This window comes from Orycteropus afer, unplaced genomic scaffold (assembly GCF_000298275.1).
Source record: "Orycteropus afer afer isolate SDZICR_OR568_19922 unplaced genomic scaffold, OryAfe1.0 scaffold00003, whole genome shotgun sequence".
Classification (NCBI taxonomy): Eukaryota; Metazoa; Chordata; class Mammalia; order Tubulidentata; family Orycteropodidae; genus Orycteropus; species Orycteropus afer.
The window spans coordinates 22,637,556-22,652,443 of NW_006921590.1; the positions used below are offsets into that span (position 1 = coordinate 22,637,556).

General features: G+C 42.7%; 1 protein-coding gene across 1 annotated transcript in view; it reads right to left on the minus strand.

Annotated features, from left to right (window-relative positions):
- Positions 1-529: 529 nt before the first annotated feature.
- GALNT15 (polypeptide N-acetylgalactosaminyltransferase 15) overlaps positions 530-14,888 on the minus strand; it is a 66,759-nt gene continuing 52,400 nt past the window's right edge. The window contains exons 7-10 of the mRNA XM_007936668.1: positions 6,409-6,540; positions 5,906-6,010; positions 2,372-2,506; positions 530-676 (exon numbers count right to left, since the gene is read on the minus strand). Coding sequence (XP_007934859.1) covers positions 530-676; positions 2,372-2,506; positions 5,906-6,010; positions 6,409-6,540 — 519 coding nt within the window. The remainder of the gene's footprint in view (positions 677-2,371; positions 2,507-5,905; positions 6,011-6,408; positions 6,541-14,888) is intronic.

Here is a 14,888-nt window from a genome sequence, read left to right on the forward strand (position 1 = left end):
ACCCTACTCTTCCTTCTGAGCTATTTTTTTCACCAGTGGGCAAGAAATTCATGCTAATAGTAAGCCTAGTCCAAAGTATTTGGGATTTCAGGCCATTGCACACTCTTCACACTTTGAGTTTCATTGTTGGTTATACAGAAAATCCAAGGTAAGGCCTTTGGAAGACAAAAATATGACCCATTGGATCTATGTATGCTGCTAGAAATGTCCAAGTTTCTTTCTCTAGTCAGAAGTAAAAGCAATTGTTAAGCATTCAATGGAAAAAAAAAAAAAATGAAGAACTTTCTATACTATGAATTATCCTCCAGTGATGTGATGAAGACAATGAGATAATAAATCAATTTTTTTTCTTTTCAAATAGCCAGCTCTTGATGAAATAAGAGGCAAGAAGGACAGACTTTTTATATTCTTTCTTATCACCAGAAGTACAAAAGCGTAGAGATCTGCTTCATGAAATATACATGCTCTTTAGTTCCCTTGGAGCTGCACTGTGATGGTCAAAATTTTCTTTTCCTTCTGCCACTGGCATTCATTGTTCATCCACAGCGTTGATTTGGTCATATTGCCATAGCTGGCTGGCTTTTCCATCACACTGGTGCAAATACAAATCTTTATTGTTTTCCTGCACCACAGCTTCAATGCACTGCCCAGAAAGGATGTGGACAATCATTCCATTCTGGAAAAAAGAAAACAATCCCCAACAAGAAGTCAGCAACAAAACAAAACAAACAAAAGAAAAAAAAACCACATTTCTAAAGTTTGTGCTAATTATTAATAGCATAATAAAGACAGTGTGAACTGGCCTGGTAAGTAATTGTAGTATTTTAGTTATTATAAAAGATAATTTAGATACGCACACATTGTCGTCCAGTCAGATCCGACTCATAGTGACCCCTTCTTGGGTTTCCAAGGCAGTAAATCATTATGGAAGTAGATTGCCCAACCTTCCCTCCTAGGAGTGGCTGGTGGGTTTGAACCGCCAGCCTTCTGGTTAGCAGTCAAATGCTTTAGGCACTACATCACCAGAGCTCCTGATAATTTAGTCAGCCCTAACAGTTGGATGTCATTCAGAACCTTGGGGTCATTAACTTCATTATAATTATTGTGGTTGTGTAAATGTGCCACTCTTAGAGAGCTCAGGTTAATAGCATGTCAGTGCTCACTCTTCATGCTGTGTTTTTGACTTTCCTTATTGCCACTATACTTATAAATTCCTGTTTTCAAAAGGATTTTGTCAGCCCTGGTAGCATAGTGATTAAGCGTTTGGCTGCTAACCAAAAGGTAGATGGTTCAAATCCACCAGACATGCTTCATGGGAGAAAGATGTGACAGTCTGTTTCCATAAAGATTATAGCCCTGGAAACTCTATGGGGCAGCCCTACTCTGTCTTATAAGGCCACCATGAGTCAGAATTAACTTTACAGCAATGAGTTTTGTTTTCGGGTTTGATTAAGCCTGTAATTCAGTCTTGCTGCCACAAGGTTGTAACAGAAAGATTTCAAGGATCCACTGAATATCCGAGCCAACCATATTTGAAAGACTATGGCCACTCTCTGCCTAAAACCACCAGATCTAATATTGAATTGAATTACCCCCTTTTCACAGAAATATTTGATTTCTGATAATAACATTTTTGATTTTTTTAATGCTTGGAATATGCTGAATATCTTATTCACTAATCTTTTATTTGTTATTTTTAAATGCTATTTCTAAAACATATCCTATTCACAGGAATTTCTTAGAATGACCCTTTCCACTGTAGACCCTAACTTGGTTTCTAAGTTTTCTCTGGGCATGTGTTGGTCCCATGAGTACTAAGTGTACTTGTCATCAAAACTTCAAGAGCTTTTTTCTCAATTGCGTGCTATGATACAGCTTAAATTATATCATCATCCCCAAGAAGAAGTTGAAAAAAAGAAAGAAAAACTGATATGTGTACTTTGTGTATTTATACTCTAACTCATTTCAGAAAGGATTTGAAATGGAGAAAAAGCTGCATATGTCCATGTATTGTTGATACTGTCACCTTCCTATCCTAGTCCCATATCTATCACCCTCTTCCTAAGGTACTATCTACTCCTCCTGTTTCCTCTCATTGATACACAACTTTTGGCAAAAATACAGAGTTTCTCTTCTGGGAGTAATAGGAATCGAAGTCTTATTAAAATGATAAAACACTCACAATGGAATTTGCATTAGAAGGAAAAAAGGTGGTATATCTGATTTGGCCTTAGAATAAAGCCATGAAGTTTGACAACAGAGGCCTGTTTGGCAAAACCTGACCCCTTGATCAAGAAGAGCCTAGGATGTAGCAGTGCCCAGAAGTTCTGGCCAGCAGCACTGCTGAGCCCTTCCTGGACTGATTGCTTACCTCTTGGAAGTCCCAGTGCTGCCGATGGATGACAGGGCCTTCCTCGGTGCAGTTCTGAAGAATCACCTGCTCTCCCTTGACATCAAAGCACAGGCTGCCAAAGTGTATCTCCTTCCTGCTGGTGTGTTGCAGGTGCTGGAGCAGAGGGGACATTTGTCAGCACAGCTAGAAGGAGACCCTCCCCTCGAAGGCCGAAGATGAGAAGACAGTGCACAATAGAGCTGGGCCCGAGTGACAGTCTTCTGATCCTACTGGAGTCAACAAGACTGTGTCTCGTGGCAAGTCCACAGTAAGCTGATATACTAGCCCTTACTTCTGAAATCTTCACCTTCCAGAAGCTGTTGCATTCATACTTACATATTCTGGCATGTTCCTCCATTATGCTATTTACTGTATTGGAAGGGCAGATGAGAAACCTCTATGACTTCCAAGCTGATCTCTTTTGGGAATGATCTGGCCTACCCATGTAACTAATTTTCCTGTTGTTTGTTGTATCTGCTGACTTTCACTTGTGGTTATTATTTTCTTCTATTTATAATACTGGATTGTGAGTCCATTTGCCAAGGGGTTTTAACTGTGGTGCCTGTTTGGAGAGCATGTCCTGACAAAACCATTTTGTATTTGTTTCTGCCAAGTGCAGCCTGGAACATATTCTTATGTTAATTTTTTAGCTTGGAGATAGGACTAATTTCATGGGCATGGAGCCTGTACAGTCACACGGGGCCTCATGCTTAGAAAGGTTTTATGTTCTTGGTTTAATACACTTGGACCAATTCTCTTTTATCACTTGTCTCTAAATTCTTATTAATTGTTAAATAAGAGGCCCTGCATTTTCATTCTGCATTAATCTCTGCAAATTATGTAGATGGCCTTGTTTAAGGATTCCCAAGCCATGCAAATTTGTACAAATTTGAGCCCTAAATTCACATAAGATACATATTTGTGGTTAAAAATTCTCAGGGAAGGTCTATTGGGTATTGTGGAGCTTCTGGGACAGATTTTCCTCCCTCATACGTAAAAAAAATCACATGTCTGAGGAGATCCCTCATGCCTCTCATCCAACCTGCCTTGGAGGTTGTCTGGTGAAAGTGGAGCAGTGGCAGCTATTTTGCAACAATGAGGGGGAACCTGAAAATACTCAATATTGCTGAGTTGCTAAATTAACCAACGCTGAAACAACCTACTTCCAGATTTTTGTTATGTGAGAAAATTAAAAGTATCTTTAAATAAATAAATAAAAATCTCAGGAGAGACTAATTTTGTCAAGAGGTTATTCAAATCCACTATTGAGACAACTAAGCTTCCTTGTCATCTCCATGGCAGTGTATAGGTTTTTTTCAGACAATGTGAAGATTATCCTTTGAAGGTCCTCCCTTACATGGGGGTCTCATTTCCAACTTCTCATCTCTCATGGCCTGAAGGCAGGTTCTCATCGCATATACCTGCATGCAGCCAGTGTCCCTATTCCTGAGGCGGACAATGAGGATCCCCTTACCCTTGACAGGGCAGCTTGGCCCAGACCCTTATGCCTCTATTTTCAGGGGACCAGTGATTTTCAGTCCTGGAGATTTCCTTTTAGTTCATCATTCATGGATGAGGGTGTTGGTATTTTTTATCTAACACATCTAGGTGTTTTTAAGGGAGAGGCTTTCAGTTTATCTAATTCACAATATTGCTGTAACCAGAAGTTCTTGCTAATTATCTAAACAAACAAACAAAACCCTTAACACTCTGCTGGCATGAAGGAGAGCTACATTACCCCAGACACAGATGAGGAAACCAAGACTCAGAGTGGTTAGGAGGCCTGCCCCAAGTTTTGGTGCAGGTGTGATATCATCAGTCTCAATATCTGAGCCAAATTTTGGGTGCAGAGTTGATTCTGCCCCTCATGGGGCAACTACAAGATATTATCTCCTTTTAGATATCTAGGAACAACTGCCAGGGAATGGGAAGCCTAGATTTTACTAGGCTCACCCTTACTAGGCTTAGATTTTAACCAGGCGCCTCCTCAATTTCTTAGGGCAGCATTGATTTCCCATAGTCTGTCCTATGGTTACCACATATACTCTTGAACAAGACCTCTGGTCCAAGGAGGGGCCTCTCCCTGTGTACTGAGTGTCTGCCATTCGTGTTGGGTATTTCTTTCTGGCTGCCCTTTTATGTCACCAGGATACCCTTGCTGGGGACTGAGGTCCTCAGCCACACTGCAGTGTGGGGTCTCAGGGAAACCCAAGGGTTGGTTTTAGTGCTGTCTCTTGTTCCCACCCCAAGCAAAAGCAAGAGCTCTCTGATGTGTGCCCTCCATTCTAGGCAAGGCTCCTTGCCAGCCTGGCAGCCCAGTAAATCTTTGTACTATTTCCCTTCTCTCCCAGGGGTTTGTGCTGTCTGCCTTCCTTCTCCCCGTGCAGTGAAAGGCTTTCTCCCTGTGGAAGGAATTTCACAAACTCAAGAGCTCTGTGTCTAAGAGATATTCTGAATGAAGTGACTCCCAGGCTCTGAAACCTTGAGCCGATGATCCCATTCAGCACAAGCCTTCCTCTGGCAAGTGAAATAGGTGATTGCCTGAGGGCCTTGAGGCCTATTTGCCCTAAATCCCTCCCTCCCCACTTCACAGACACATATGAGGCAGCTGTGGTACCTTTAAAGGTACCCTCTAGGATAAGAAGCTGGCTCCTGTAGATCTCCATTAAGTACCTAAAGGACCACACAGCTACTCTGAGCAGGGCTCAGTGTCAGGACTTGAGTCTCAGAGCATGAGTCACGAATATCTGGTTTGAGCACATTTGCAATGGGGCATGTATTCTGGGTTCCTCTTGCTTCCTCTCACTGCTTCTGTGCTCATAGTTCCCACTTGGGTGACCCACCACTTCTTCTAGTTGGCTGATAATCTGGGGCTGCTCCAGAAGTTTCAAAATGGTGCCTGGTGAAATTTGCCTGCACATAGGGGTTGAGGGATTGGTTTTTTTTTTTTGGCTCTGCTTCATGTTTTTAAAATTTAAATAAGGAGCTTTTTCACAAATTTTGGATTTTCAGTATCTTTAAAAACTTTGGATGATCTCACAATACTGGGTTTACTTACATGTAAGACAAAAATTCTGTTGACACTGAGGAGGGGCATGCAACCGTATCCTTTTGGATGGGGTATGTGCTTCTCAAGTCACAATGGCCTCTACCCAGCTCGCTTTGCTCATTCATTTATCTTCCTGAATTCTGGAAGCATCTGAGTTTGTAGCCCCTGATCTAAGATCACTCCCTAAACCTCTACTTCCTCTTTTGTCAAATGAAATGGTTGGCTAAATAGGCTCTTAATTTCCTTCTAACCAGGATGCTTTTATTTGCTGTTGATGGCCCATATCTATGTTTATAGCTGAGGTGGGTGGGCAGAACTGTGATAAGAGAGATGAGTCATTACAGTGAGGGACTGCCCATGGGCATGCAAGGGACATGGGACCATTGAAAGGAGATATCTCAAAAGGAAGTGAAGGCTACTCCAGAAAAATGTCACCCACTTGCTGCTCTTCCCTGAGCCATTACCTGTTGCTGCCGGCTGTCATTGCAAGGAACCAGTGTCATGGGGCAGCCCAGGATGTCCCCTTCTGCCTTGCAGTCTGCACAGAAGCCAAGTCCCGTGTTGTGGAGCTGAAAGTAGACATACCCACAGAAGTGGATCTTGATCCCTATTGTAAAGAAGCCTCTACCAGGCATGGTTTTTCTCCTTCATTCTTTGAAGCACACCTCAACGTGCCATGTTCCAATCATAAAAACAAGTGGAGTCAAGCAGAAGCCACAAGTCTCCTTCAGGAGTTATGGGATGACCCAGACAACCCTTCAGGGGCAGACATGGAGGCAGAGGTGGACTCAGGGTCTCTGAGACCCCACTGAGCTTGTGATTGGTAGACCAGGGTCAGTGGAGAAGCAAGGGAGCTGGAACCATTTCTAAACACCCAGCTCCTTTCTTAGGAAGCTTCCCTACCCGCTTCCCCCACCTCACCCTCAGCATTTCCTTTCCTTCCCCTCTGCCATGGGCCATATCTTGCCTTTCCAGAGAACCTGGGTCTGTGTTCAGATGGGTACAACTCAGGGTAGATGCTGGCCAGAAACCAATGGAACATCCGACAACCCAGTCTTCTTTGCAGCTGTAAGCGTTCTGTGCAGTCTGGCTTCTCAGCCTGGGGAGGAGAAAGACATAGGCAGTGAGATGAAGAAAGTTTGTTTTATACCAAATTCATGTTGGAGATGGGGGAAGGGATAGAGTTAGCTGGGAAGGAGCTGAAGGATCAAGACAGGCCTGCAGACAGGAGGAGGTCATGTGTTGGGAGAAGAGGGGTTAGAAGGGGCAGAGTGGGATGGAACTTCCTTAGAGTTGTGGAACCAGCAAGATGATAGGTGGCCACTTACTTTATGATTTTACCCCACTCCCACAACCCCTGGAATCTTCTGTCTGCAAAGACCATGATACCTTACTTTGCTGACTTTTCTGTGGAAGCTAGCAAAATGGTGGACCTTTGCACCTACTTAATGCAGAACCATGATGGGCCACATGGAAGCAGCCATCTAACTAGAGACAACTGAAATGAATTAAGCTGTGAAATGGCAGGGGCAGGGGTGGCTGGTGTGTGTGTGTGTGTATGCAGCAATGCAGGTTTACCTTTCTTTTCCTCTGGGTGCCCAAATTTCTTTCTTGAAAGGATTATTCTTTTGGGCTACACTATCCTCTCTCCCTGAGATCTTCCTTTACAATGTAATTTCTCTGGGAGGGATATCAAAGTAAGTCCTTAACACTTGTATAAATGAATCTTTTGGCTGCATTCATAAGAAACAAAGAACCCTGTCCAGAAGTTTAGTACTAAGCCCTGGATATTATTAGGGAAGAAAGAGATGCTAAAGAGGATTTGGAAAACCAAAAGCAAAAAAAGAGAGAGAATTATTTCCTGGCCTGGGGGCTGGAACAAGAAGTTCATGTCAGAGATTCCAATTAAAAGGCCACCATTAAACCAAAGTGATCTATTCCTTTTTCTTCTAAGGAAATTTTTGATGGATTCTTAGCATCCTTTGTGTTCATTTGAGACAACCACCATCCTCAGCCCCTCCTCGAGGTTGGATTTTTGCTGTTAAAGCAGAAACACTTTTTCACATGAGTTCCATCACCTTTACTTTGCTAGGTGGTGAAATAAACTGGAAAATCCACCCACGCCTTGTTTAACTTCAAATGAAAGGTCTTGCTGACTGTGAAGTTTCATTTCTGTACAACCATGCTGTGAGAGAGGAGAAACCAAGATAATCCCCCAGCAGCAAACTTCCAGTTTTGTCTTCTGAGACACCCAGGATTTCTGTGTCTCAAAATCCGTGTGCATGTATTGGAGGTGAAAGTGAGAACGGGGCTAGGAGAATAGAAATTCTTAGAGAAAAATTAATTTTTAATTATTTAAATTTAATGTTATCAAAAATTCTCAGGGAGGCAGAGATGGCCTTGAAATCAAAGCAAGCAATGGAACATTTTTTGGAACTTGAATTAATGGAATGTCCTGAGTAAAATGATTCAGAAAAGAGGGAGGCCCTCTGCTAAACCTGTCCTCTTACTGACCAATAGGGGGAGCCATTTCCTTGTGCAAATCATCAAATGAACTAATAGAAGCACTTGTGGATCAGACAGTGCACGCCTAGATGGACATCCAAATGGATTAAAAGAAAAAAAAAAAAAGACCGAAGTACCTCAACCTATAGACTTTATGAAATAAGTAAGCCTAGTACTTATACTGGGAGCTCTGGTAGCATAGTGGCTAAGACACTTGCCTGCTAACCAGACGGCTGGCGGTTCAAACCCACCAGCCACTCCTTGGAAGGAAGGTTGGGCAATCCTACTTCCGCCTCGGAAACCCAAGGAGGGGTCGCTATGAGTCAGGGCTGACTTGACGGCACATAACAACAACAACAAGTACTTATACTGGAGCTCTGGTGGCACAGTGGATAAGACATTTGGCTGCTAACCAGAAGGTCAGTGGTTCAAACCCACCAGCTGCTCCAGAGAAGGAAGATAGGGCAATCTACTTCCATAAAGATTTACAGCCTCGGAAACCCATTGGGGGTCACTATGAGTCGGAATCAACTCAATGGCAGTGAGTTTTTTTTTTTTAAAGTACCTATACTGTTGTTGTTGTTATGTGCCGTCAAGTCGGCACTGACCCATAGCGACTCTTCCTTGGGTCACTACGGAAGTCACTATCACTACAGAAGTAGATTGCCCAACCTTCCTTCCGAGGAGTGGATGGTGGGTTTGAACCGCCAGCTGTCTGGTTAACAGGCAAGTGTCTTAACCACTATGCTACCAGAGCTCCCGGGCATATTCTAGTTGAGCCTATCTTGTAGGAGTATTGGAAATGTTGTGCTATATTATATATTCTATTTAATTTTTTTTTTTTTTGTGATTGGGGTGAAAGTTTACAGAACAAATTAATTTTTCATATAGAAGTTCATATACATTTTGTTTCATGACACTGACTGCAATTCCCCACATACATTATTACTTAATTAGGAGTTCTTTACAAATGCAGTCTGTGCAAACACTGAGCAAGTGTCCTTCGAAAGCAAAGAGCAAATACTACACCGACATCCGAGAGAAGTAAAACAGAGGCTTTGGTCAAAAGAAAGCCAAGAGATGGGAGCTCTGTGGACCTCTACAGAACTCTGTAGAACTGAGGTCATGCCACTTGCTCCCCATTGCCAACTAGATGAAGTCTAAACTCTTTAGCTTGGCACTCAAGGGCTCTAGAATCTCCTTCCAGCTCCACCTCTGGACAGGTAAGTTACACCTATCCAGCCACAGTGCAAATACCACCTGCCCTGTGAAAGTGTCCCTCATGTCCTGTCTGGGATTAATCATTGTGACCTTTGTGTATTTTACTCCTCACAGGGGAGCTCCTACCTTCACCAGGATCTGGGCAGCACCAGGGACAGTTCAGGACCCACACAGGGCCTGGAACAGAACAGGTGTTGGTTGACCATTGCAACTAGTGTTGACTACTAGTAGCCATGGCAATAATGATGGTAGTGAATACTCATGTAGGGCTTAGTGCCAGGCACTGTTCCAAGTGCTCTAGATATAACAACAACAACAAAAAAGCCAAACCCGCTGCCATCGAGTCGATTCTGACTCATAGCGATTCCTGTTGGGTTTCCGAGGCAGTAAATCTTTACGGAAGTAGTTTCCCCTGTCTTCCTTTGTGGAGTGGCTGGTGAATTTTTTTCCCCCAAAATTAAATATATCAAATTGTTGTTGTTGTTTTTAAATTTGATTGTGATTTGGATGAAAGTTTACAGAGCAAATTCATCTTCCATATAGCAGTTCACATATACTTTGTCTCATGACATTGACTACAATCTCCCACAATGCAGCAGCTCTCCTCCCACTTCCTCCCCATAGCCACCTCTTCCTCGTGTCCTTCCCTCCCATGCACTCCTGCCTCCTGAGCTGTCTCCCTGTGCATACATAGCCCTTCTATTCTCCCATGATTGATCTCTCCAAGGAGTGTATCTACTTAATGTAAATGTTCAGCTCATATTCCTGTCTTTTGTTTGGCTGGAAGCCACAGGAATGGGTTCAGTTTTAGACCTGAAGGGCAGCTAGGAGCCATAGTCTCAGGGGTTCCACTAGCCTCTATCAGATCAGCAAACATGATCCCTTTATTTTTTATGATTTTCAGTTTTGTTCCACATTGTTCTCCCATTCTATCCAGGATCTCCTACACAGATCCCCCTCTGAGTGGTTGACAGTGATAGCCGGGTACCATCTAGTTCTTCTGGTCTCATAGTCATATAGGTTGAGGATTGCATGGTATACCAGTTGCTTGGACTAATTGTTTCATGTGTCTTTGGTTTTCTTCATTCTTCTTTGCTCTGAATGAGGAGAGACCCATCGTCACGGTTAGGTGGCCACTTGCAAGCTTTTAACATCTCAGTTGCTACTCATCAAAGTAGAATGTGGAACAATGTTTTTGGGTACTATGTTATGCCAATTGAGCTTGATCTCCCCTGAAACCATGGTCCCAAGCCCACAGGTTCAACTACTTGTTCCCTCTGGGTAGCAGGCTGTGGCCAAGAAGTGACTACAATTTTGTTCCTTGTCAGCTCTACTACATACCTGGAAATTCTTACAGAATATACAAATACACCTATACAAACATTGTCTGACAACCCTGTACATGGTCATGGGCACATTCCCCCCTGCATAGACATACCCAATCATTCAGCCTGTCCACCCATCTATCCACACGTAGATCAGTATTTGCCATCACTGACAATGCAGTACTGTATGTGCAAAAGGGTTCATCTTTGTTGTCTGTACCTCCCATACACCTCTCTATGTCTTCCTCTTCCTCAATGCTACCGTGTCGATCACTCATTTTTGGTACATTGCCCTTCCTTTCACCCAAATCAATACTCGTCTCTACCTATCTAGCTTGAAGGCACAGTTCATTGATTCCGGCTTTCCACTGAGTCAGCCCACTTTAAATAGGGGACGGCTGGGAAGAGCAGCAGATGGCTTTTTGGAGAGCCAGAACTGGTAGGGATGGCTGGGAAGTGGCAGCAGATGGCGGGAGTGTAGCAGTTTGGAACAGCTAAAGGAGATGAACTTGTCTGTCAGTTTGTTGTCCTGTGGTGGCTTGTGTGTTGCTGTGAGGCTGGAGGCTGTGCCACTAGTGTTTCAAGTGCCAACAGGGTTAGCCATGGTGGACAGGTTTCAGCAGAGCTTCCAGCCTAAGACAGACTTGGAAGAAGGAAGAAGCCATCCACTTCTCAAAGAACTGGCCAGTGAAAACCTTATGTATAGCAGTGAAACACTGTCTGATACACTACTGAAAAATAGCTCTGAAACATTGTCTGATATAGTGCCAGAGGATGACTTCCTCAGGTTGGAAGGCACTCAAAATATGACTAGGAAAGAACTGCTTCCTCAGAATAGATCTACCTTAATGGTGTGGATGAAGTAAAGCTTTTAGGACCTCCTTTTGCTGATGTGGCACAACTCAAAATAAGAAGAAACAGCTGTGTGGTAGTCAAGTTTGTGTGTCAACTTGGCTGGGCCTGGTTGAATGGCTGGGCAGCTGGATGTAGTATTCCCCATGATGAGACTGGTAATAAACTCCGTAGTGGAATCCACTGTGAGCAGCTGAGTAGCTGCCTTAGAGATGTGATCTGCTTCCCATATATAAGCAGAAGTCTTGGAGAACGGTCTCTAGCTTATGGCATGCTTGAACCCTGCATGTAGCCGTGTCATTGTTCAGCAGCCTGCCATGCTCTGCCAACCTTGGGACTTTCAATGGACTTGAATGGATGGCCTGCCATGGGTTTGGTAACATCAGGACTGTGCCTTTTTACCTATCAACCTTGGGCTTGTCAGTCTCAAAAGCCAGAAGTTGTCTGAGTGAAGAAAAGCCTCTAACTTTAGTGGGCTGGAAGCAGAAGGCAGACCTGAAGCCCAAGATTGAGGGGCTTTCACCCAGGCCCCAGAGTGTGGCATTTTGAACTCGGATTTAAAGCCTCCAAATTGTAAGAATAAACTCCTGTTTGTTCAAGCCATCCTATTTGTGCTATATATTCTTGTCAGAGCAGCACTAGGTAACCACAAGCTGCAAATATCCATTAATAATCAGAACATGGAATATAAGAAGTATGAATCTAGGAAAATTAGAAGTTGTCAAAAATTAAATGGAATGCATAAAGATCGATATCCTAGGCATTAGTGAGCTGAAATAGAGTGGTTTAGGCCATACTGAATCAGTCTGACCTACTATGTCAGGAATGACAAATTGAAGAGGAATGGCATGGCATTCATCATCACAAAGAATGTTTCAAGATCTATCCTGAAGTACAGTGCTGTCAGTGACAGGATAATATCCATACACCTATAAGGAAGTCCAGGTAATATTACTATTATTCAAATTTACACACCAACTATCAAAGCCAAAGATGAGGAAATAGAAGTTTTTACCAACTTCTGCAGTCTGAATCAAGATGTGCTGATTATCACTGGTGACTGGAATGCAAAAGTTGGAAACAAAGAAGAATTACCAGTCGTTGGAAAATATGGTCTTGGTGATAGAAATGACGCTGGAGATTGCATGATAGAATTTTGCAAGACCAACAACTTATTCATTTTAAATACCTTTTTTCAAGAACACAAATGGTGGCTATACACATGGACTTCACCAGATGGAGTACACAGGAATTAGATTGTCTACATCTGTGGCAAGAGGCATTGGAGAAGCTCAGTATCTTCAGCCAAAACAAGACCAGGAGCTGATTATGGAACAGACCATCAACTGCTCATATGGAAGTTCAAGTTGAAACTGAAGACAATCTAAACAACTCCACAAAAGGCAAAATATAACCTTGATTTTATCCCTCCTGAATTTAGAGGTCATCTAAAGAACAGATTTGATGCATTGAGCACCAATGACCAAACACCAGAAGAATTGTGGGATGACATCAAGAACATCATCCATGAAGAAAGCAAAAGGTCATTAAAAAGCCAGGAAAGGAAAAAAAGACCAAAGTGGATGTCAGAGGAGACTCTGAAACTTGCCCTAGAAGAGAGAAGAGCTAAAGCAAATGGGAGAGTCGATAGGATAAAAGAGCTGAACAGAAGATTTCAAAGAGCGGCTTGAGAAGACAAAGTCAATTATTATAATGAAATGTGCCAAGAGTTGGAATTAGGAAACCAAAAGGGAATAACACACTCGGCATTTCTCAAGCTGAAAGAACAGAGGAAAAAAATTTAAGCCTCAAATTGCAGTATTGAAAGATTCCATGGGCAACATGTTGAATGATGCAGGAAACATCAAAAGAAGATGGATGGAATACAGAGTCATTATACCAAAAAGAATTGGTAAATGATCATCCATTTCAGGAGGTGGCATATGATCAAGAACCAATGGTATTGAAGGGAGAAGTCAAAGCTGCACTGAAGGAAGTGGCGAAAAACAAAGCTCCGGGAATTGATGGAATACCCACTGAGATGTTTCAACAAACAGATGCCCCACTGGAGCCACTCATTTGGCTATGCCAAGAGATTTGGAAGACAGCTACCTGGCCAACTGACTGGAAGAGATCCATATTTGTACCCATTCCAAAGAAAGGTGATCCCACAGAATGCGGAAATTATCGAACAATATCATTGATATCACATGCAAGTAAAATCTTACTGAAGATAATTCAAAACCAGTTGCAGCAGTATATTGATAGAGAACTTCCAGAAATGCAAGCTGGATTCAGAAGGGGACGTGGAATGAGAGATATCATTGCTGATGTCAGATGGTTCTTGGCTGAAAGCAAAGAATACCAGAAAGATGTTTACTTGTGTTTTATTGACTATCCAAAGACATTTGATTGTGTGGATCATAACAAATTATGGGTAACTTTGAGAAGAATGGGAATTCCAGAGCACTTAATTGTACTCATGAGGAACCTGTTTGAGCACAATCAGATACTGTATGGTTTAAAATCAGGAAGGGAGTGTGTCAGGGTTGTATCCTTTCACCATACTTATTCAACTTGTATGCTGAGCAAATAATCCGAGAAGGTGGACTATATGAAGAAGAACGTGACATCAGGATTAGAGGAAGGCTCATTAACAACCTGAAATATGCAGACAACACAACTTTGCTGAAATTGAGGATGACTTAGAGCACTTACTGATGAAAATTAAAGACTACAGTCTGCAGTATAGATTACACCTCAACAGAAAGAAAACAAAAATCCTCACAACGGGACCAATAAGCTGCATCATGATAGATAGAGGAAAGATTGAAGTTGTCAAACACTTCATATTACTTGGTTCTACAATCAATGCCAATAGAAGCAGCAGTCAAGACATAAAAGACATATTGAATTGGGCAAATCTGTTGCAAAAGACTTCTTTCAAGCGCTGAAGAGCAAAGATATCTTCTTGAAGACTAGGATGCGCCTAACCCAAGCCATGGTATTTTCAATCACCCCATATGCATGTGAGAGCTGGACAATGAATAAGGAAGATCGAAGAAGAGTTGATGCTTTTGAGTTGTGGTGTTGGTGAAGAATGCTGAAAGTACTGTGGACTGCTGAAAGGACAAACAAATCTATCCTGGAAGAAGTGCAGCCAGAATGCTCCTTGGAAGCAAGAATGGCAGACTTTGTCTCACTTACTTTGGTCATATTGTCAGAAGGGATCATTCTCTGGAGGAGGATGTCATGCTTGGTTAAGTGGAGGGTCAATGAAAGAGGGGAAGGCCCTCAATGAGATGGATAGACATAGTGGCTGCAGTGATGGGCTCAGGTATAGGTGGGATAGAGAGACTGGCACAGGACCAGGCAGTATTTCGTTCTGTTGTACATAAGTTTGCTATGAGTCAGAAACGACTCAACGGCGCATAACAACAACCCAGCTAGCAGTATTCCCTCCACTCCCCTCCCCTCCCACCCCTGGTAACCAACAAAGAAAATTTCCTTCCATATATAAACCTTTCCTTGACTTTTTACAATA